We start from the raw sequence: 21012 nt of genomic DNA, 5'->3' as shown, positions 1-21012 counted from the left end.
AAGGTGCCACAAGTCCTCCTGTTCTTTTTGCGAATACAGACTAGCACGGCTGCTTCTCTGAAACCTATCCTATTGTTGTAGTCTGTACAATTTTAGGGGATGAGAATTTGAATGAAAGACCCTACCAAAATAAAACTGTCTTGCAATTAATAGCTTTGAAGTGTCTTGTGTGTCTGAGTTTTCACCCTATATAAGCCTGACTTTCAAGAAAACACTGGTCCTTATTTTTAAAGGTAGATAGATACCAAAAAAAGTGGGCTAGGTGCCTAAGTCCCATTCCTTTCAATGGGGGTTTGGCGCCAAACCTGCTTACGACTGTTTTGAAAATCCCAGTAGGAGCCTACTTTGCATCATCACCTTCTAAAGACTTTTTAAAATCTAGCCCGATTGCTTTGCTAGAAAGAGGCAGATTCTCCGGTGGTGTAATTCAGCGTAGCCATGCTGACTTCATTAGCACTGCACACAGACACACGACCTCCGGATCCAGCTCTAAGCCTTTACACTGATTTTTTATATTTCAAAACAGGGCAATGCTAGCACGGGGTGAGATTCTGTTCCCATTCCTCATTTCCAGTCGTATTTTACTCTGTGAGTAGCTCGATTGCTCCGGATTCTCCCCTCGGTAATAATGGCTGCACGCTGGAGTCTCTCCTAATTTACACACGAGTACACAAAAGGAGAGTTACCTCATGACACCCGCAGAGTTAGTCCTGCCTAACACCATGGTGAATGAGACATGACCCAGCCTCACTGAGTACAATGGCCTTATTTCTGCTTTACACCAGAGTGATTAAGAAGACAATTCAGGCCCATTGACTGCAGTGAAATTACTTCTGCTTTACACCGAAGCGTGAGGGAGGGGGAATCTCTGCCCCGCACTCACTCCATTGTTACTATTCAGAGAATAAGTTCCTACTCCGTGTTCAGAAGTCCTCACCATTTAGACGTGTGACAGTGAAACATTTGTATTGTATAGCCAACGCTTGAAAACGTGGCTTGACCAACATCAAAGATAACTTTCGGTTTAGGATCTTCCATGGCTCCCACCTGGGTAGTATCTGAGCCCTTCACAAACAATGTATTTATCCCCACAAGATCCATGAATGGCAGGAAACCATTGCTTGATGGGGAACGAAGTAAAAGCAAGACTGAGTGGGTGGTCCAAGGTCTCTGCTCTTTGGAGCAAGCACGTCAACCTTTCCCTGAATGTGGATGGGAAGAAAATTCCCCTACGGTGAGGGTATCCCATAGGTTGCCACGAGAATCAACCTTGCCCCTTCTTTTCAAGCACTGGGTATTGGCTCCTGTTGAAGAACTGAGCTGGATGGACAGGACTGATGCCTTGGAGCAATTCCTCTGTTCCCACCACACAGTGAGTATGTGGCCGCGCAGGTCACAGACTTTGAGCTCTTCAAGGGGCCTAAGGGAGCTGGGTAGTAGCTATTTGCCTAACTTCAGGCAATTTTGAGAAATCTCAGCCTGAAGGCAGATCTCCTGCGTCCTACTCCATTAGTCAGCGGGTGGGTGGAGAGTAGGCGGGGAGAGACAGAAGGCGGATGCAAAGCTTCTGAAATGCAGAACCGTTTGCCTTCCCTGGAGGAGATAAGAATTTAGGGCGATAGCTTCAGAGGGAATATTTCACACAACGCCGCTGTGCTAAAGCAGAAATCAGCAGCAGTCATGCTGCCGTTACGCTGTCTTTGCATTATCTCATGGTGCAGCTTGTCAGGTGAGCAGGGAAATGCAGACTCTTGTCAGGTGTTGGGGTTTTGTCATGTCTCTAAGGAATTGATAACAGCACTGGATGGCAACTCTGGTATTTAACCCAGTCTGTGACCCTGGGCTGAGGGGAAAACTTCGTTTTGTCTGGGCAGGTCATTTTGTGACTGTCATGCATTTTGGAGACTAGAGGGGCCCCTGCTCTGGTGTGGTATAATCCTGTCTCTGTTCTCTTTCTTTTACAGGCTGGGTGGCCGCGATCACTTTGACCCAGCCAAGTTCTGCCCAGGCAGAGCCAGGGAACTCCATTACGCTGGACTGTACTGTTTCTGGGTACAATGTCAATGACCGTCATATGCAATGGTTGCGCCTGCCCCAGGGGAAAAGTCTGGTCCGGATAGCATCCTTCAGACCAGGCTACACCGTCTACATCGCGGATGAGTTCAAAGGACGGGTCACCCCCTCCACCAGCGGCTCCGCTGGCAAGCTAAAGATAGACCGTCTCACGGCTGCAGACTCCGCTACTTACTACTGTGCCACAGACGCACAGTGATCGCTGCCTGGCTTCCTCCCCGACAATATCTCCCCTGGGACTGGCCTCCTCTCCCTCACCCATCTCTCTCTCGCACACGGACTTCACCCCGGGCCTCTGGACAGGAAAGGGCCCTTCAGCAACAGAGTCCCACATCAGTCCCCAAAATATGGGGCCCCTGGTGAACAGGCCCTGTTCTAGGTCTTGTCTAAAGGGTTTTACGTTTTACCCTGAGAGACGCAGGGCTTTGCTGTCTGCACTTTTAGCTTGTGTTCTTCAAATCAGATGGTGATCAGGGAGCAGCCTGGTTTGCTCCTTAGGCCACTGGAGCCGGAATCAGGAGATGTTGGTTCTGTTCCTGGCTGCGGCACCGATCTACAGGGTGAAATGAAGCAACTGACATCCCCTGTCCCTGACTCCTTTCTTGGGCTTCTCTGTTTCGATTGAAACCTGTTCAGTGCAAGGCCTGTCTCCTGTGGTGTGTCTGGGCAGCACCCAGAAACTGGGACCTTCTTCTTGGTTGAGACCCTTCAGGTGTTACTAAAATGCCAACAATAATGACCAACGGATTTGAATGGCAGAAAGGACCCGAACATGAGACCCCCCCACCCAGTGGGTCCTGCATCTGGCTGAAATGTTGCACTCCACATACTAGGAGCATGGAGGACAGGGTCACAGAGTTTGAGGCCAGAAACACCATTCTGAGAACATTGTGCCCCTCTGCCTGACACACGTCGGAGAACCCCAGCCCAGTCATTTCTGTAACAAACCCGAGACTTTGGTTGGAGCCACAGCGTATCATTTGAGCTACAGTATATCGATCTGATATCGGTGACAGTGCTGGACAGGGAGGGAGGCGATCTGGACTCTTATCCTAATCTGCCACCAGGCTGCAATGGTCGGGAGTGAACATGGATTCCTTTGGTGCAGTGGTCTCCAGAGGGCAGCAGAACTTGGGTTTCCCCACTGCCTGGTGCTTTCTTAACTAACATTAGCAGACAGGAAAATGATTTTAAGAGCTACTCTCCTATTGTTGTACTCTGTACAATTTTAGGGGCTGAGAATTTGAATGAAAGACCCTACCAAAATAAAGCTGTCTTGAAATTACCAGCTTTGAAGTGTCTTGTTTGTCTGAGGAGTTTTCACCCTTCCATTCAAAATCTCAACTAACCATACCATCTGAGCGAGAGAGTTTAAGAGCGACTATCCTATTGTCATACTGTGTGCAATGTTCAAGGGATAAGAGTTTTATGTTGATAGAGTCTTTCATTTAAACTGTGTCTTGCAATTTATAGCTTTGAAGTTTTGCTGAATTTGATGTTCTGAAAGGACACGACTATCACCAGGCAGCCTTAATTGTGCATTTTTTGACATTTCAACCGTTCGCAGTAAAGTCTGTTACCTCTGTCATATATGTTTTCTGTTCATCTATGAATAATAGTAATAAAGTACTTTATCACCCAAGCACTTTATTAATATTACAGCAGGGTGTTTGAACACGATCCATTGTCATACTGAATGAATGGGACCGAGGTGCCCTGAGTCATTTTTGAAAATGGGAGCAATGTAACGCCTGAATGACTTGAGATCCTTAGCGCCAGATTTTTAGGGTATATAGACCCCTTATGCTCATTGAGTTCAATGCCTTGTTGGAGTTAGGGACATATCTTTTTTGAAGGTAATTGCGTGCTTAAGTCCCATTTTCATAAGTGTCGTGGGCATCTGAAACCTTTAATTTAAAAACAATAGAATTTAAGTTAAGCTCCTAATTGTCTAAAGGGGCAGATTTTTTTTTTTAAAAATATTTGGGTGCATAGTGATGCAGAGAGGCACTTAATGGGATTTTTAAAGCTCCCAACCCACAGTGAAATCCTTTTGAAAGTCCCACTAGGCATGTATATGCATATTTAGATGCCACGTTTTTTTAACAATCTGACAATAAGTCACTTTTAAAAATGGAATTTAGGATCGTAAGTCATTTTGATGCATCTGAATATCCACTTCCTTCCTTGGTCTTTGCAAATTATGAATCACAATGTAAAATCTCATAACACAAGAACTAGGGGTCACCAAATGAAATTAATAGGCAGCAGGTTTAAAATAAACAAAAGGAAGAATTTCTTCACAGAACACACAGCCAACCTTTTGAACTCTTTGCCGGGGTTGTTTTTGAAGGCCAAGACTATAACAGGGTTCAAAAAGAACTAGATAAGTTAATGGAGGATAGGTCCATCCGTGGCTATTAGCCAGGGTGGGCAGGGATGGTGTCCCTAGCCTCTGTTTGCCAGAAGCTGGGAATAGACGACAAGGGATGGATCCCTTGATGATTCCCTGTTCTGTTCATACCTTCTGGGGCACCTGGCACTGTCCTCTCTTGGAAGACAGGATACTGCGCTGGATGAACCTTTCTGTCCCCATAAGCCCTCCTTTCTCTCCCCATACACCCCATCTAATCTAATCTATCTATCTATCTAAAGGCAAGATGGGTGAGGTAATATCTTTTATTGAATCAACTTTTGTTGGTGGAAAGAACAAGCATTCGAGCTTCAGAGAACTCCTTCTTAGGTCTGCTTTCCTTCTCCAGACTTGAGGAAGAGCTCTGTGAACCTCGAAAGCGTGTCCCTTCTGCAAACAGAAGTTGGTCCAATAAAAGTATTAACTCACTGTGAGGCTGTAGGGAGCGGGGTGGTGTGACGCAGCAGGGAAGGGAGAATGTTGACCTGGGAATGTGGCAGGGGAGTCTCACTGGGGATGGGAGACCTGAGAGCCTGTGACCTGAGCCAGGACGGGGGAGGTAACACTTCTGCAGGGGAAACTGGACAAAGGCTGCAGGAGGGAGCCGGGGGGGCTGGTTTCAGTTTGGGGCTGGGTGGAGGAACGCAGGGAACCCCAGGGCTGGGGTCTAAGCTCCCTGCCCCCAGAAGGACTTGACTGAGGGGTCCTGGTTGTACCCACAAGCTCTGTTTTAGACTGTGTTCCTGTTGTCCAATAAACCTTCTGTTTTACTGGCTGGCTGAGAGTCACAGTGAATCCCAGGAAGAGGGGTGCAGGGCCCAGACTCCCCCACACTCCGTGACACTCACCCACCTTGTCTCTCTCATATCCTGAGACCAAAACGGCTACAACTCTCTGTGTCTGTCTGAAAATAAATACAAGTGTATCTGTCTGTCCATATGACACTTATTTATAACTGAGCTATAGGACAGTAGCCGCTAAAACCTGTTTTTATGGATTATACTCCTCCGGAGAAATGGTAACCTAGTTTATTTGCCTGCAAAAAATAAAAATATAACCAAGTTATACACCTACTAGGAGGAGCTCTAGTTTAAGAAAAAACACTCCTTCCCATCGTCTCCGGGTGGCTTCTTGGGCAGAATTTCTCCCTCTGTCTTTTCACAGCCCTCCCACGAGGGGGAGTGGGTCCTTGACTGTAAATAGGCCGGACCGACACAGCAGAGGAATCATTCTGTGTGTGACAGCGGTAGAAACAAGATGTGGATCGCTGTCTGCCTACTTCTCCTCAGTAAGTGGTTTAAATTTACTGGCAGTCAGACTGAGTGTTTTCTAACTCATGGGTCTTACTCTGCCTCCACTGTTCTCCTGCTAGGTCCCATGGCTGGGAACTCCGGGACCCAGATTCCAGCGTCTGGTCAGCCAGGGGAGGGTGGCCTGTGAAACTGTCCTGTCAACACAGCACCACGTACACGTACGACGCCCTGGGGTGGTACCAGGCAGCAGCCTCTGCTCCTACTGCACAGAAATGAGAGGGGAAATGAATACACGCCCGGTTCGGTGGCCCCTCGGTTCTCCTCCCAGCTGGACACCGGAGCGAAGTCTCTCACGCTGTCCATAGACGGGTTGACTCGGCACAGCGGGCAGACTGGGCGGTGTATTTCTGCGCTCTGAGTTACAGCACAGTGCTACGGGGCGCACCGGGCTCCCTACGCGAAGTGCCGGAGCGGGTGGCCGTGTCTGAAACGCAGGGAGGAGAGTTATTAATTTTCTGAGTAGCAGTAGACGTGTTCGGGGCACAATTCAGGGACCATGAAATAAGAACAACTTCTTCCTCCTCCTCCTCCTCCCTCCCTCCCCCCCACGCGTAACGTGCTGGCATCTGTGGGCACCGACAGACACCCCAGAGCTCAGCATCTCCACAGACACCTCCCACAAGAGCAGCATCCCTTCACTTCTCCGCCTCGTCTCCCCCCGCCCCCCGCCCCATAGACCAGGAGCTGAGGCCTAGGGCGATGAAGTAAGTTTCCCGAGGTCACACGGGCAGTCAGTGGCAGAGCTCAGAATTATTTTCCTGTCTTTTGAGCCCAGGACAAAGCCCTTGACCACCGGGCCACTCTCAGACCCAAAAACTCACTTTATGCGCCTTGCTGGGTTCCGTTCCCAGCTCGGGGTTAAAGAGCTGGAACCGGCACAGCAAGGGGAAGCCAGTCGGAGCTAAGACACAAACCTCCCCCTGCTGCCAGTGGGGCCAGGTCCGGCTGATCACAGTCTGCTGCATCGGGAGGCTGGGGGACCCCACGCTTTCAGTGCTGGAAATGCCGGGATACCGTTGTCATGGAGTCCCCAGGGGATGCTCTGGAACTGCTCCCTAGGAAGCCAGGCAGGACTCTGGGGAAGTCTCCTTTCTGGGAGCAGACTGTCTGCAGGACACACAGCTCACCCGGCTTCCACCTTCCTGGGTCTGACCTCGGAGCATTCAGCATCCTCTGCCCCTCCCTGTGCTTCCCACAGCGAGTCTGCCCAGGTGGGGTCCTGGGGAAGCCAAAGGGTCCTGCACCCCAACTCCGCAGTCAGATGGGACTCTCAGCCAGCCAGTAACACAGAGGTTTATTAGATGACAGGAACATGGTCTAAAACAGAGCTTGTAGGTGCAGAGAAAGGGACTCCTCAGCTGGGTCCATTTTGGGGGGCCGTGAGCCAGACTACCACGTCTGCCCTTCACTCCATGTCTCCAGCCAGCCCCAAACTGAACCTCCCTCCAACCTCTCCTCCATTGGGTTTTGTCCCTTTCCCGGGCCAGGAGGTCACCTGATTCCTTTGTTCTCCAACCCTTCAGCTCTCACCTTGCAGGGGGGAAGGGCCCAGGCCATCAGTTGCCAGGAAACAGGGTGTTGGCCATTCTCTGTGTCCAGACCCCTGCACACACCTGCCCTTTAGGGCTCTGGAATGATCATACACCCTTATCCTGCCACCTAGATACTTAAGAACTGCATAAGGGAAACTGAGGCATTCCCACAATATTCAGAGAATACGTTAAGAACAGCAGGCTTCGTCACAACCGTGTCTCTGTATCAGGCAGCAGGGAGATGCCAACCCCAGGCGCGACACTGGAAACCCCAGCCCCATGGCATGCCAGCTGCCCCCATTCCGGCAGCGTGTGAGCCTCCCCCACCCTGGATCCCCCTGCCCTGCTCCCCTCCCCCCAGGCATGTGAATGGGGCTGGGGCAGTGACAGAAAGAGGGCGCTCCGCACCCTCACTACAGAGCTCTTTGTCTTTAAGCCCTTCTCAGCCTGAGTTCCGGAGCAGGCAGGATCGGAGGACACCGGGGCTTGGGGGGTTGAGTTTGTCTGTTGTGTGTTGCAGACAAGTGAGAGAGAAGGGCGCGCAGACAGACAGACAGGGACACACACACACGGACACAGCCAGACACACAGCCAGACACCGGATAAATGCTCACACATTTCCTCACCGTCGCACTCTTTCCCACGCCTTACTGAGGTGTGTGAGCGCCACCCGCACCCCCGCTCCGGATCCCCCGTTCACACAGCAGCTGGTGTCATTCCGCAGTCACGCTCTCTCTCTCCCTGAAGCCCAGTCGGTGGCTTTGGGGTTCTTTAGCTCCCCCATTACAGACATGAGGGAATCTCTGTGGCTGTTTCTCTGCGCGCTGCCGCTGTTCCCAGGTGAGCTCCAAGAGCGGGGGCCGGGGCCTGTCTATCTAGGGGACTTTCCTCGCCCTGTGACTCCCTCCGAATTATCTCTCTTTTAGGTTCGGTGGCTGGGAACTCGCTGACCCAGATCCCGGCTTCTCTGTCAGCCACGGAAGGGCAGCGGGTGGAGATAAGGTGTCAATACAGCACCTCCTACAGCAGCTACGCCCTGGACTGGTACCAGGAGCGGCCGGGGAAGGAACCCCTCTTTCTGCTGGGCAGATACTCCGATGGCTCGGAGCGCAAATCCGATTCTGTGGCCCCTCGGTTCTCGGCGCAGCTGGACACCGGAGCGAAGTCCCTCTCGCTGTCCATAGACTGGGCGCAGCGGGCTGACTCGGCGGTGTATTTCTGCGCTCTCTGGGATCCACCGTGCTACAGAGCGCCCCGGGCTCCCGACACAAACTGCCGGAGGGGGCGGCAGGTGTCTGAAAGGGGGTGAAGTGTAATTCGAGTTCTCAGCCCCAGTAGACACGTTAGGAGACACACTTCAGGCCTCCTGAGAAAACAAAGGTACATTTTGGAGGACGTAGGCTCGCCAGAGGAGATGAGTCGCTTTGCCGTCTGAGTAGCTACGACACACAGAAGAAACAACGCAACCTGAATTTTGGAGATGGGCGGCTGCGGCGCAGACGCGCTAAGTGACTTGGCCTCGGTGACACAGTGAAACGGCTTGAGGGCGAGGAACTGGGTTGGGAAGGACGTGTCTCGGTTATATTAGCGTCTCTGCAATAGTCCTGGGAGCTCCTCCAGTGAAGGCGGATGAGTCATGTAATCTTACCTTAACTTGGAGACATAAAGAAGTTGATCATTATTTATAATTAAGGTAATGCTAAAATTATCTAATACACAGAGTAAAGCAAAAATGTCTCTACATCTGGGTATAAGGCTTAAATGATCCCAAAGTCCAAAGTTTGGTTTAAAAGTGACAAAATATATAGAGAGTAAGTAATCCGCAATATCCCTAATTTAGGTTAATAAATTTAACCATGTAGTTAAAATATTAACATCTAACTACTGGGGTACTTCACTCATAAAAAAGTGATACTAAGACCAGCTTGTGGGAAGCAAACATGGCAGTGAGTGTAGCGTGCCCCACAGTAATTGAGAATTTAGGATGGGTTGTCCCTCAGTAAATACAATCCATGGCATGGGAGAAGTATTTCAGTTACTTTCCTGTTTCGTTTCTCCATGGCACTTTTTTATAACTCTGCTATAGGACAGTAGCCGCTAGAACCCACAGCACAGACCTTAGCTAGGGTCTCAGGGGCAGCTAGATGAGGTCGGAGCCAGATTTCAGGGCCCTGCAGCTGACATTTCACAACCAACACAGGGATTTGTTCTTGACTCTCTCACCAGTTTTACTGTTATGGGAACTGGGAATCCCACCGTGTAGCGGCCCCCTGTGAGACGAGAACTCAGTGGAGACACATAGTGAGTGACAGTCTCTGCCCTGAAGAACTTACAAAGAAATTGGAGCCGACAGAGGAAGGGTTCCTCACGGCGCCCTCGTTATACCCATGGGGAACGAAGTCACAAAGAGAAGAGGGTAAAGTTACTGCTGCTCCGTCTGCTGCTACCACATAGCGACTACGGTCTATTCCTCTCTCCTTTTGAAGACCGGAGCGGATGCAAATCGAGTGACCACATTTCCTGTGAGACACCCCCGGCGCCCCTGGGTCTGCAGAGGAGACGGCACAGACACGTGTCTCCGCAGCTCACACCCATCCCCGCTTCTCTGCGCCCTCTCCTGCAGAATTGTCTCCAAAATCGTCAGAAAAGAGATGATGCTGTGGCTACCCCTCGCTTTCATGGCAGCAATTCCCAGAGGTGATTCCTTGCCTGGATACAGAGGGAAGCTCAGTATTACGGTGGAGAGGATTAACACTATATTTTAATTTTGCAGGAGTCCATTCGCAGATTCAGCTGGTGGAGTCTGGGGGAGGTGTTAAAACCACAGGAGAGTCTATCCGCATCTCCTGTAAAGCCTCCGGATTTCCCTTTGGAAACTATTGGATGTTCTGGTACCGCCAGGCTCCCGGGAAAGCGCCAGAGTGGATCTCCTACGTTAACCCCGGTAGCACTAAAGCGGACTATGGCCATTCAGTGAAAGGGCGATTCACCATCTCCAGAGACAACCCCAGCAACCTGCTCTATTTGCAAATGACCGGCCTGAGACCCGAGGACACGGCGGTGTATCACTGTGTGAGAGACACAGTGACGGGCAGGGAATCTAAGCACGTACAAAAACATCCCCTTTGCAGTCACAGCCTCCTGCGGGGCACAGCCCAGGTGAAGAGTCAGACACACACAGAACTGAACCAAGGAGAAAATGTCCCCAGCGCTGCCAGCAGCGCGGGACGGACAAGACTTTTGTGGGGCTGCAGAGTCAGGTCAGGGCTGGGGTAGCAAATATGAGGCAGCCGCTGTCCCAGTTCCTGCCCCTAGGGGGCAGCACCCCCGTGTTCTCTGCTGCACACCGGCCCCTCCGGGCAACCAGCGTGCCACCCCTCCCACACCCTGCCCCTAGGGGCAGCCCCCCCCGCTCTTGGCTGCGCTCCTTCAAGTCAATGATTCCCAAGCGGCCTGTTGGGGGCGGGCGGGGTCAGCCTTTCTTTGCTGCACCCTGGGTCCCGGGAGACCTTGGTGGATTCCGAGCTGTGGCAGGGGGCAGCAAAAGGGGACAGGGTCAGATGTCACTAGCTGCTGGCAGATCAGATGCTGCCCCTTTGGCTTCCCCCCTGCTGCCCCAGCTAGGAAGGAAACCGGGGTGTCCTGGGACCCAGCCCAGTGACTGGACCACCAGGGCAGGGATACGGTTTTTCCACTGTAGGAATCAAGTTAGTCTCCCGGATCCTGACTGGTGGGTTCCCGAAGAAAAGGGCGGGTTTCACAGGCAGCAGCTTCCGACGTCTCCAATGTACCTTTAACTGCAGTAACTGACCGGTGACCGGGCCCTGTCTCAGATAACTGGCCAGGTGAAAAGGCAGGTCCCCCTCCCCCCGCCCCCGCCCAGTTGAGTGACATTAGCCACCCTGCTCCCTGGGATGCTAACCAATAGCTCAGCAAGGCAGGGGCGGGATTTCTCCGAGTGCTATTTTAAATGAGGCGGGGCTATGCAAATTTTCCCCTACAGAGACTCTCTTTCCTGGTCTGTCCCACCCGCCCCTGACCCTGCGGCCAGCGGAGAAGCTCTGTCCGTGCAGGGAGCAGCTCCGGACCCGTCCCCAGGGCGAGGACTGGCCGCAGACGCGCACAGACGATGCGGTGGTGGCTCCATTTTGCTTTCATCGCAGCAGCGTCCAAAGGTGCTTGGAATGGGGCGGGGGGAAATCAGGGGGGTTGCTGATCCGACTAGTGCCTTTGATTGATCGGAACGGGAGAGGGGAGATTCCCCGGGAATAAATCGGGACACACGGATTTTGTTTCCGGTTTCATACCATGTATTTGTCTCGTCTGAGAGGCGGCGGCTGAAAACCCCCAAAGGGTTTTCATTTTTCTCATAAATATTTTGGGGAGAACAGAAGTTCCCACCTTACATCAGACTGTGGCCAAAGCTGCCGCCGTTGCCCAGACCTGGCCTGAGGGGATTGTTCCCGCCCGCTCTCACGCCCCCACCTCGGCTTGTTCCCCAGGGGCCGAGGCGCAGGGGCGGCTGGTGGAGTCCGGCGGCGGGGCTGCGACCACCGGCGGCTCCAGGCGGCTCTCCTGCACGGGCTCCGGACTCGCTTTCAGCAGCTACGACATGTTCTGGTACCGGCAGCGCCCCGGGAAGGGGCTGGAATGGGTCTCCTGGATCACCAGCACTGGTGGGAGCAAAGATTACCCTGACTCCGTGAAAGGGCGATTCACCGTCTCCAGGGACAACGCCAAGAGCCAGCTGTATCTGCAAATGAGCCGCCTGGGACCCGAGGACACCGCCCGGTATCACTGTGCGGGAGACACAGTGAGGGGAAGCCGGTGTGAGCTGACACAAAAACTCGCTTCGTTCAGACCAGGGGATTCGTGAGCGTCCGGTGACTAACATCACCCCCTGAACTCCGGTGTCCCCTGACCCGCACCACATAGCCGGCCACTCACCCACCCACCGACCCCCTGCAGCCCCTGGGTGGCGCCCTTGTGCAGTGTCGTGGACGCTCAGGGGGCAGGGTGTGTGTCTGTGCAGGAGGGGTTGTTCTCTGAGCACAGGGCAGGGATATGAACCCAGACACCCTGGTCTGAGAGCAGGGGAAAGATCTGAGCTCTGCTGGGTTCACTAGCAAACCTGCGGGCGTCTGAAATGGAAACCCGCCAAGGTTCCCTAAAGTACACCGGAGAATTCAGGGGGACCTTCTGTGACGAAGTGGGACTGTTCTTAATGTTTCCTCTGAATCGTGTGGGGGTGCCTCATTTTCTCCTAGGCAGTTCTTAAGTATCTAGGGGGTGGGGTAAGGGTGTATGGTCCTTGCAGAGCCCTAGAGGGCAGGTGTGTGCAGGGGTCTGGACACAGAGAATGGCCGACACCCTGTTTCCTGGCAGCTGATGGCCTCGGCCCTTCCCCCCTGCAAGGTGAGAGCTAAAGGGTTGGAGAACAAAGGAATCAGGTGATCTCCTGGCCCCAGGAAAGGGACAAAGCCCAGAGCCGGAGGGGCTGGAGGGAGTTTCAGTTTGGGGCTTGCTTGGACATGGAGTGAAGGGCAGACCTGGTTCTCTGGCTCACTGTCCCCCCAAATGGACCCAGCTGAGGGGTCCTGTTCTCTGTACCTACAAGCTCTGTGTTAGACCATGTTCCTGTCCTCTAATAAACCTCCGTTTTACTGGCTGGCTGAGAGTCACCTCTGACGGCGAAGCTGGGGTGCAGGACCCTCTGGCTTCCCCAGGAGCCCTGCCTGAGCGGACTCGCTGTGGGAAGCCCAGGGAGGGGCAGAGGAGGCTGAATGCTCCGAGGTCAGACCCAGGAAGGGGGAAGCCAGGTGACCTGTGTGTCCTGAAAACGGGCTACTCCCAGAGAGGAGACTTCCCCAGAGTCCTGCCTGGCTTCATGGGGAGCAGCTCCAGAGCATCGCCCAGGGACTCTGTGACCACTCCCCCCTGGGATAAGCCCCCCTGCATCTCTCAGGCTGTTTTGCTTCTGTCCCAGAAACGGTGCTGTGAGCCCGAGAATGGGGGACACAGGGAGCGTGGGGGAGCCCATCTGCTGCAGCCCAGTCTTCCCCCCCACCCCCGTCTATTCCAGTGACACCCAACCTGAGCCAGAGTCGCTGCCTGTCAAGGAGCGCAGGGAAGAGATGGGGCCGCACGGGGGCAGCCTGATCCCCTGCCCGGATGTGAGACTTTATTTCCCGGTGATGAGCCGCCCCTTGTGTCCTAGGGGAGATAGTTACCAGGGGAATCCCAAAGCCTCTTCCGACATCCAGAGACCATTGCTCGCGAGCCTGGAGCGGCGTTTGCTTTCCCGGGGAGGTTTGTCTGCAGCAGGCCGGTCTCAGGCTGCGCTGGGGCATTTCTCACTGGGGTCTCGGCTGTGAGGTGCTGGGAGCAGAGCTCTGGGTCTGCGCTTGTGCCCTGCAGCGCCTGACACACTTCAGGTGGGTGTGAGAACCTCACAATAACCCGCCCTGTTCCCTGGGCGCCCTGACACCCATCAACCCGGAGTCTCCGCCCCCCTTTAGGAGCAGGGTGTGGTGTGGGAAGCGGGGTGACTTCGTTTTCCTTTCAAACTCTGCAGCCGCGTCTCGGAGACTGCAATAGACCTAAAAGGCCGCCCCTTGTCTTTGTGCAGCTAAGGCCTAAACCCCTGACCTCATCATACTGACTGTGAGACGTTACCCTGCAACTCAGTGAGCAATGCCGGTGTGGGTACAGTTTGTGTTCATTTTAGCTGCTTGGAAAGGTGAGAAAATGTTTGAAAATACAGGGAACCTTCAGAGTATGCGATTTTAATTGTACAGTGTATCTAAGTCTGTCTGTTTGTCTGTATACCCCTCCTTAATCTCTCTCTCTCTCTCTCTCTCCCTCCATCTAGGCATCATCATATATTCTTTCTTTCTTTCTTTCTTTCTTTCTTTCTTTCTTTCTTTCTTTCTTTCTTTCTTTCTTTCTTTCTTTCTTTCTTTCTTTCTTTCTTTCTTTCTTTCTTTCTTTCTTTCCCTCCCTTGCAGTCTAATATATGCAATGTTCCGTTATTAGTAGCACATTATTAGATTATCTGTTTGTGTTTCTAATCCTCCCCTAGCTATTCATCCATCCATTATTCCTGTACTGTATTCTCTCTCTATCCATCTGCACATTCCCCTCTACTGTATTCTCTCCCCATCTAGGCTTTCCTCCACTGTATTAGCTAGCAACTTGTCTCTCTATCTATTTCTGTGGCTTAGATACCCCTTATCACCCTAGTGAGGGTCCATAGGTATGAACAATGATCATTGTGTTTTCTCCCGCAGGTGCCCAGTCCCAGATGCAGCTGGTGGAGTCCGGGGGGGCTGTTAGAAATGAAGGGGAGTCCATCCGGCTCTCCTGTAAAGGCTCCGGCTTCACCTTCAGCAGCTACGACATGTTCTGGTACCGGCAGAGTCCCGGGGAAAGCCCGGAGTTTGTCTCACGTATTTACACAGATGGGACTGACCCACGTTACGCGGACTGGGTCCAAGGGCGATTCACCATCTCCAGGGACAACGCCAGGAGCGAGCTGTACCTGGGAATGAGCCGCCTGAGGCGGGGGGACACCGCCCGGTATCACTGCGCTGCTAGAGAGGCACGGTGAGGGGAAGCCGGTGTGAGCTGAGACAAAAACCTGACGTCCTCGGGCTGAACTCAGCTTCTTTGGGGGCGGAGGGCAGAAACCCGGCGCGCTCGGTGCCGGAAGAGAGGGGAAACTGTGTCACTGAAGGAAGCACCAGGGAGGAGTGAATCCCGGGGGATGTGTGGGAGGGCAGGGAACACGGGATACCCCTACCTCAGCGCTTACATCAGACGGACACAGATGCCCTGGAGGGAGTGTGGCTTGGGTCTGCCTGCTCCTCTGTCGTGTAGCCTGCAGACTTACGAGACGCAGCGAGAGGAGGAAAGACAGACAGACACACAGCACGTCCCTTCTCCGCCCAGCGCATTGCTCGGGGTGTGCAAAGGGGAAGATCTCCTCGGCGCCTCATTCCAGCTCCCTTCCCCCGGGCGCTCCGGCTCTCTGAAAGCCACGCGGCTTCAAAGCGCGAACCTCAGCCTGGGGCTTAGGCAGCCACCCTGAGCGTTCGCAGCTCTGCAGGGCCAGAGCCGGAGGCAGGATTATTCTTTACGGCGGAACAACGATTAGATATTTCCTGTCTGCACTAGCCCTGGCCCCACGTGAGTCTCTGCGTTTGCATCTGTGTCTGGAGGTATTTGTGCCCCTGTGCGACTATTTGTCTCTGACAGAGAGATTCTTCTCTCCTTGAGTGCCATAGCCAAATGGTGCCCTTTTCGCAGCTGCATCTGGTGGCGTCCGGCCGGGGAGGTCTCAGAGACCCTCCCGCTCCCCTGTGCAAAAAAAATAAAAATAAAATAAAATAAAATAAAGAATGAAAGAAGTTTTCAAAAGGCAACATAAAAAGCCGGAGGCAATACATAAACCCGCCAAAACCAATGAATAAAATCGGAAAATAACCGAGTGAGAATAAGTACAAACAAAGACGATAAAATAGGAAGACTAAAAACAGACCCGAAAACAGCAAAACGCCAATGAACAAAACCCCTCAGACACACCCCGGCACTTTCTAACCTGCAGCAACACACTGTACTGGCATGCCCCCACTCCCCCACCCAGGGTTTTTAGGGGCACAGCTTGAGAGAGAGAGAACTTGCAACAAACAATGCGTTCCCCACTTTTGAACATGGACACTGGAGATCATTTATCTTGCAGGAGCTATCAAACTGCATTTTGTCAACACGCCCACTCACTCCATAGTGTAGCGAAGGGAGGATTGTGTATATGTGAAGCGACAGAAGAACTGTGGGGGAGGGGATGTTTTCTGTGTGGACAAGGAAGCGTGCAGTTTTCATGCTTATCAATGGGTGGACACAAACACTGGGGGGAATCTGGGGTTAACAGCCAGGTAAAGTGAAAACTACAAAGGGCCTCCTCTGTCGGAGGTTACCAAGTGTCAGCTAAGGCGCGGTTTACAAATAGCCCAGCTTTTGTAAGTAGAGAGGAAAAGGCTAGAGAGGCTGGCAGGAAGCCACACCCAGAGAGAGACGGAGAAGAGACAGGGGCATTTACAGAAAAGGACAGAGAGAGAGATCGAAACTCGGCCAGGCAGTGTGGGTGGAGGTGGAGTGTAAGTTACAGGGATGTGGACAGCTCTGGCCCTGTCATTTCCAGAGATTTCACGGCTTTGTCAGCTCAGGGGCCGAACTGGAGATTTGATGCTATTTTCCCCACCCTCCTCTTCAAACCGAAAACCTATTTCCTGCTGCCCTCACGCTGGCACCAGGTAGGAGCTGGTATCTCGGTGGGAATGGCGGCATGGCGGGGGGAGCTCAGGGAGATCCGTCGCTCCCGGAAGCAACTGGCTACATGTTTATTTGGACTCTCCTATCCTTCTTTCTAGGGGCGCTTTCCCAGCTGCAGCTGGTGGTCTCCGGCCCTGGGGCGGGGAAGGTCTCCGAGCCCCTCACGCTGCCCTGCGCTTCCGCCGGGGTCTTTATCACGGAAGAGTGTAACTGCTGGCCCTGGCTCCGTCAGCCTCCCGGAGAAGGGCCGGAACCCATGGGACGGGTTTGTCCATGGAAGGGGGCACGCGCTACTCCCCGTCTCCCCAGGGCCGAGGCACCATCTCTGCAGACACCGCCAAGAACCAGGTCTCCCTGCAGCTCCGACCCCTGACAGCTGCGGACACCGCCAGGCGTCACTGTGCCAGACACCCAGTGACACAGACACAGGGAGGTCTGGGACAAAAAGTGAGCGTCTGAAAATGATAACCGAGCCCATGCAGGGCGATAGAGAGTCCCAGGGAGGGAAATGCAGCCGGAAGGGAAGGGCTCGTTTTGCTGTTGAAAGGTGCAGACATTTGAGAGAAAACAAAAAAAGCAAAAGCAAACCAACTCCCAACAACAACAACACCAAAGCAACAAATAAACCCCAAAGTAGTCACCAAAGCAGCTAATCAATACACAATAGGAAATGACGACAAACAAACAAACAAAACCCGAATGGACTACACACAAATCAATTCCCAACACACAAAATCAGTTAGCAAACACTTCGCAACAAACGCTAACCAGTAACAACAAAACAGAATCAACATGTGATCCTGAATGTCTATTTACTTTCACTTGAGACTCTTTTCGGGTATCGATTTTATTTAAAAGCACCGGATACAAAATGTACAAGAAACATAGCCTACTGCCAATCAATTTTTCCCATGAGAGCGCCCCTCTTAGGGCCACGGAAGATCTGTTGCTTTAAAGAATGAAGGAAACTGCAATTTTTCAAGCTCTTCAGTGTCGAGGTCAGTAAAAGTGTGTGAGAAGGAGGGGAGAGATGAAGAATGGGGGAGGGGGAAAGAGACAGAAGGGGTTGGGGATTTCAGAGGCAGTGAAAGGATCGGGAAGTCTGACTCCCTTAGGGGTTATATTGGGATCTGAGTGCCTAACTCCCTTAGGCAACTTTGGAAATCCCAACCAAGATCAGAAGCAGGGGGTATGGGAAAAAGAGAACGAGACACAGACAGAGAGACTCAGTGTGTGAGAGATTAAATGTATCCACATATACACGGAGAAAGTAAATAGGGAAGTATTATTTACTCCTCATAACGCAAGAACTAGGGCCATGAAATGAAATGAATAGGCAGCAGGTTTAAAACAAACACAAGGAAGTGTTTCTTCAGTCAATGCACAGTCAACCTGAGGAACTCTTTTCCAGGGGATGTTGTGAAGGCCAAGACTATAATAGGGTTAAAAAATAACTAGATAAATCCTTGGAGGACACGTCCATCAACGGCTATTAGCAGGGCAGGGATGGTGTCTTTAGCCTCGGTTTGCCAGAAGCTGGGAATGGGTGACAGGGGTGGATCACCTGATGATTCCCTGTTCTGTTCATTCCCTCTGGGGCACCTGACACTGGCCACTGTGGGGACACAGGATACTGGGCTATAGTGGGTGGGACCCACGATAGCCCTGTGCTACTCAGGTTGCTCTTTATTCAACATTAAGGAAACCACACGGTGAGAGACCCGAGTTCCAAATATCTAGATGAAGACGTACAGCGTCCGGCTACTAACCCACACGGCTTCTCTGGCAGGTTCCGGTGACTCCTGCAGCAGCAGACAGGGGAGACCGCCAGAGGGCTCTAGACTGTTGATAGGGACAACACCCAGTCCCTGCACATCACAGGGAGCAAATCTCCGTGTCTGCGTGTGAGCTACAATTTGTTACAGGTGTCGGCAGAGGTTTGCAGCCCGAGGCTCAGACTTCAGCCGACTCGCCCGAGCTGTCCGAGCTCCGTTGGGTCAGCGGCTGGCCTGGAGATACCTGAAACCTCGCAAATGATTCACTGTGTTTTCCTTGCGCTGGCCTTGGCACCGCGTGAGTCTCTCTGTGTTACCATTTCCATTTCTCTCTCTCTCTGTGAGTCTCTGTGTGTGATGTTTGCATTTCTTTCTGTGTGTGTGGCTGTGACCAGGGGGGAGGCAGAGGGAGCCTTTGATCTCTGGGCATCCCATTCAATGATTATTTTGGACTCCCCCTCCTTTGTTTCTAGGTGCCCTTTCCCAGCTGCAGCTGGTGGCCTCCGGCCCTGGGTTGGGGAAGATTTCCGAGCCCCTCACACTGACCTGCGCTGTCTCCGGGGTCTCCATCAATACTCGGTATTCCTATTGGTATTGGCTCCGTCAGCCTCCTGGAGAAGGGCTGGAGTCCATGGGATATGTTTATCCATATAACGGGGATACCAGCTACGCCCCGTCTCTCCGAGGCCGGATCACCATCTCTGCAGACACCGCCAAGAACCAGGTCTCCCTGACGCTGCGCTCCCTGACAGCTGCGGACACCGCCACCTATTACTGCGCCTGGAGAGACACGGTGACACGGAGACAGGGGGCCTGGCACAAAAAGGGGACCAGCCACACGCATCGCTTCCCAGAGAAAAGGCACCTGTCTTTGCCCTTGCGGTCCGCCCCCTTCTGAGGTCACTTTAAGTTGAAGGAGACGCTTTGTCAGAGGCCACCACGAAGCTGGAGAGAAGCAGAGAAAGAGGAAACACCTGCGCTGGTGAATGGGCAGGAGAGAGACTTTGTTACAGGAGTTTTGCAGTTTTGGAAACCACCAATCTGGGCCTGAGGTTGCAACAGACTGTCCTGTCCGCTCCGCAGCTGAACTGGGGAGCCGGGGTTCTGGGGGGCCCCTCTGCCAAATGACTGGTATTTCCTGGCTGCTCTAGCTCTGGCCCATGGAAGGGAGTGTGGGTGTATGTGTGAGTTTTTCCTGGTGAGGTAGAGTATTTGTGGGTGTGTTTGTGTAACCCACACACCTCCGTGGTGTGGTGTTCTGTCCCCTCTAGTGGCACCGAGCCCACTTAGAGTGAGATTAATGAGTTTGCTCTACAGCCTTAGCTTACAGCCAAGTGACTTTTAGCTCATGCCCTAGAGGCTCATACACTAAGCACCACAGGTCCCTGGTTCCAACCACCCGGGTCTGTTGGTGTTACTTTTGCACCTGTGTGTGAGAGGAGTTGTGTTGATTCATGTTTGCATGAGAGCATTTCGATGAAGGAATCTGCGCTTTGAGCCAGATTCTTCGCTCCCTGGAGTGGAGGGTCGTTGTATTATTATTTGGGACTCTCCTGCCCCTTTTTGCAGGCCCCCGTTGCACCTGCAGCTGGTGGAGTCGGGCCATGGCATGGGGAAGGTCTCAAAGCCCCTCACACTGGCGTGCGACGTCTCCTGGAGAGAGGATTTTCTGGCCGAGGTCCTGAGTTTATCTGGCTGATGTACTGTGGTGGGGAAACACCCTCCATGCCGCCTCTCCAAAACACAATGAGCATTTCCAGAGACCCCTCCAGGAACTGGGTCTCCCCTTAGTGCTTAAACTTTCTCCTTTCCTTTAATTTGGCGTTTGGAGCCTAACTCCCTTAGGCTCTCTGGAAAATTCGGCAGGGCAAATAGGCAGCTACTAAACAGACAGAGCCAGTGAGGGAGAGAGGTGGAGAGAAAAGAAACAAACTCACTGTGTGTGTAAGCAGAGGCCCCTGGAGAGAGAGAGAAAAAAAAGAAACGGACAAACTCACTGCTGTGTGTTTAAGCAGGGACAGAACCAGATCCAGAGAGAGAAAGAGAGGGGGGAGGGGGGCTGGGCGACAGGGGATGGATCACGCAAGGATTCCCTGTTCTCTTCATTCCCTCTGGGGCACCTGGCGCTGGCCAGTGTCGGCAGACAGGAGGCTGGGCGAGATGCACCTTTGGTCCGGACCCACCATAGCCCTGTGCTGACGGTGTTGCTCTTTATTCGACACTAAGGAAACCACACACGTGAGAGACCTGAGTTCCAAATATCTAGATCAGGGCTGGGCAAGCTTTTTGGCCTGAGGGCCACATCGGGTTTTGGAAATTGTATGGAGGGCCGGTTAGGGGAGGCTGTCTCAGGCTGTGCCCCCGCCCGCATCTCCCCACCTTGCTTCACGCCCCCTGACGCCCCCCCCTCCGGGACTCCCTGTCCCATCCAACCCCCCTGTTCCCTGATCCCCGGCCCAGGACCCCTGCCCCATCCACCCCCCTCCCCCGTTCCCTGTCCCCTGACTGCCCCCCACCGCCCCATACAAACTCCTCTCCTTCCTGACTGCCCCCCCTCGACCTCTACCCTAACCAAA

General features: G+C 53.0%; 1 protein-coding gene, 1 pseudogene and 1 gene segment (V, D, J or C); all 3 read left to right on the top strand.

Moving 5' to 3' along the window:
• Window positions 1–21012, top strand: part of LOC144273716 (immunoglobulin lambda-1 light chain-like) — a 191080-nt gene that overhangs the window by 92882 nt on the left and 77186 nt on the right. The window lies entirely within an intron of this gene.
• LOC144273765 (T cell receptor delta variable 1-like) lies at window positions 7962–8640 on the top strand. The segment is given in 2 exon segments: window positions 7962–8171; window positions 8258–8640. Coding segments are annotated over 2 exon segments (432 nt in total).
• On the top strand, window positions 14025–15420 carry LOC144273764 (Ig heavy chain V region 3 pseudogene; annotated as a pseudogene).

This window comes from Eretmochelys imbricata, chromosome 13 (genome assembly GCF_965152235.1).
Source record: "Eretmochelys imbricata isolate rEreImb1 chromosome 13, rEreImb1.hap1, whole genome shotgun sequence".
NCBI lineage: Eukaryota > Metazoa > Chordata > Testudines > Cheloniidae > Eretmochelys > Eretmochelys imbricata.
This window is presented reverse-complemented; position numbering and strand designations above follow the sequence as displayed.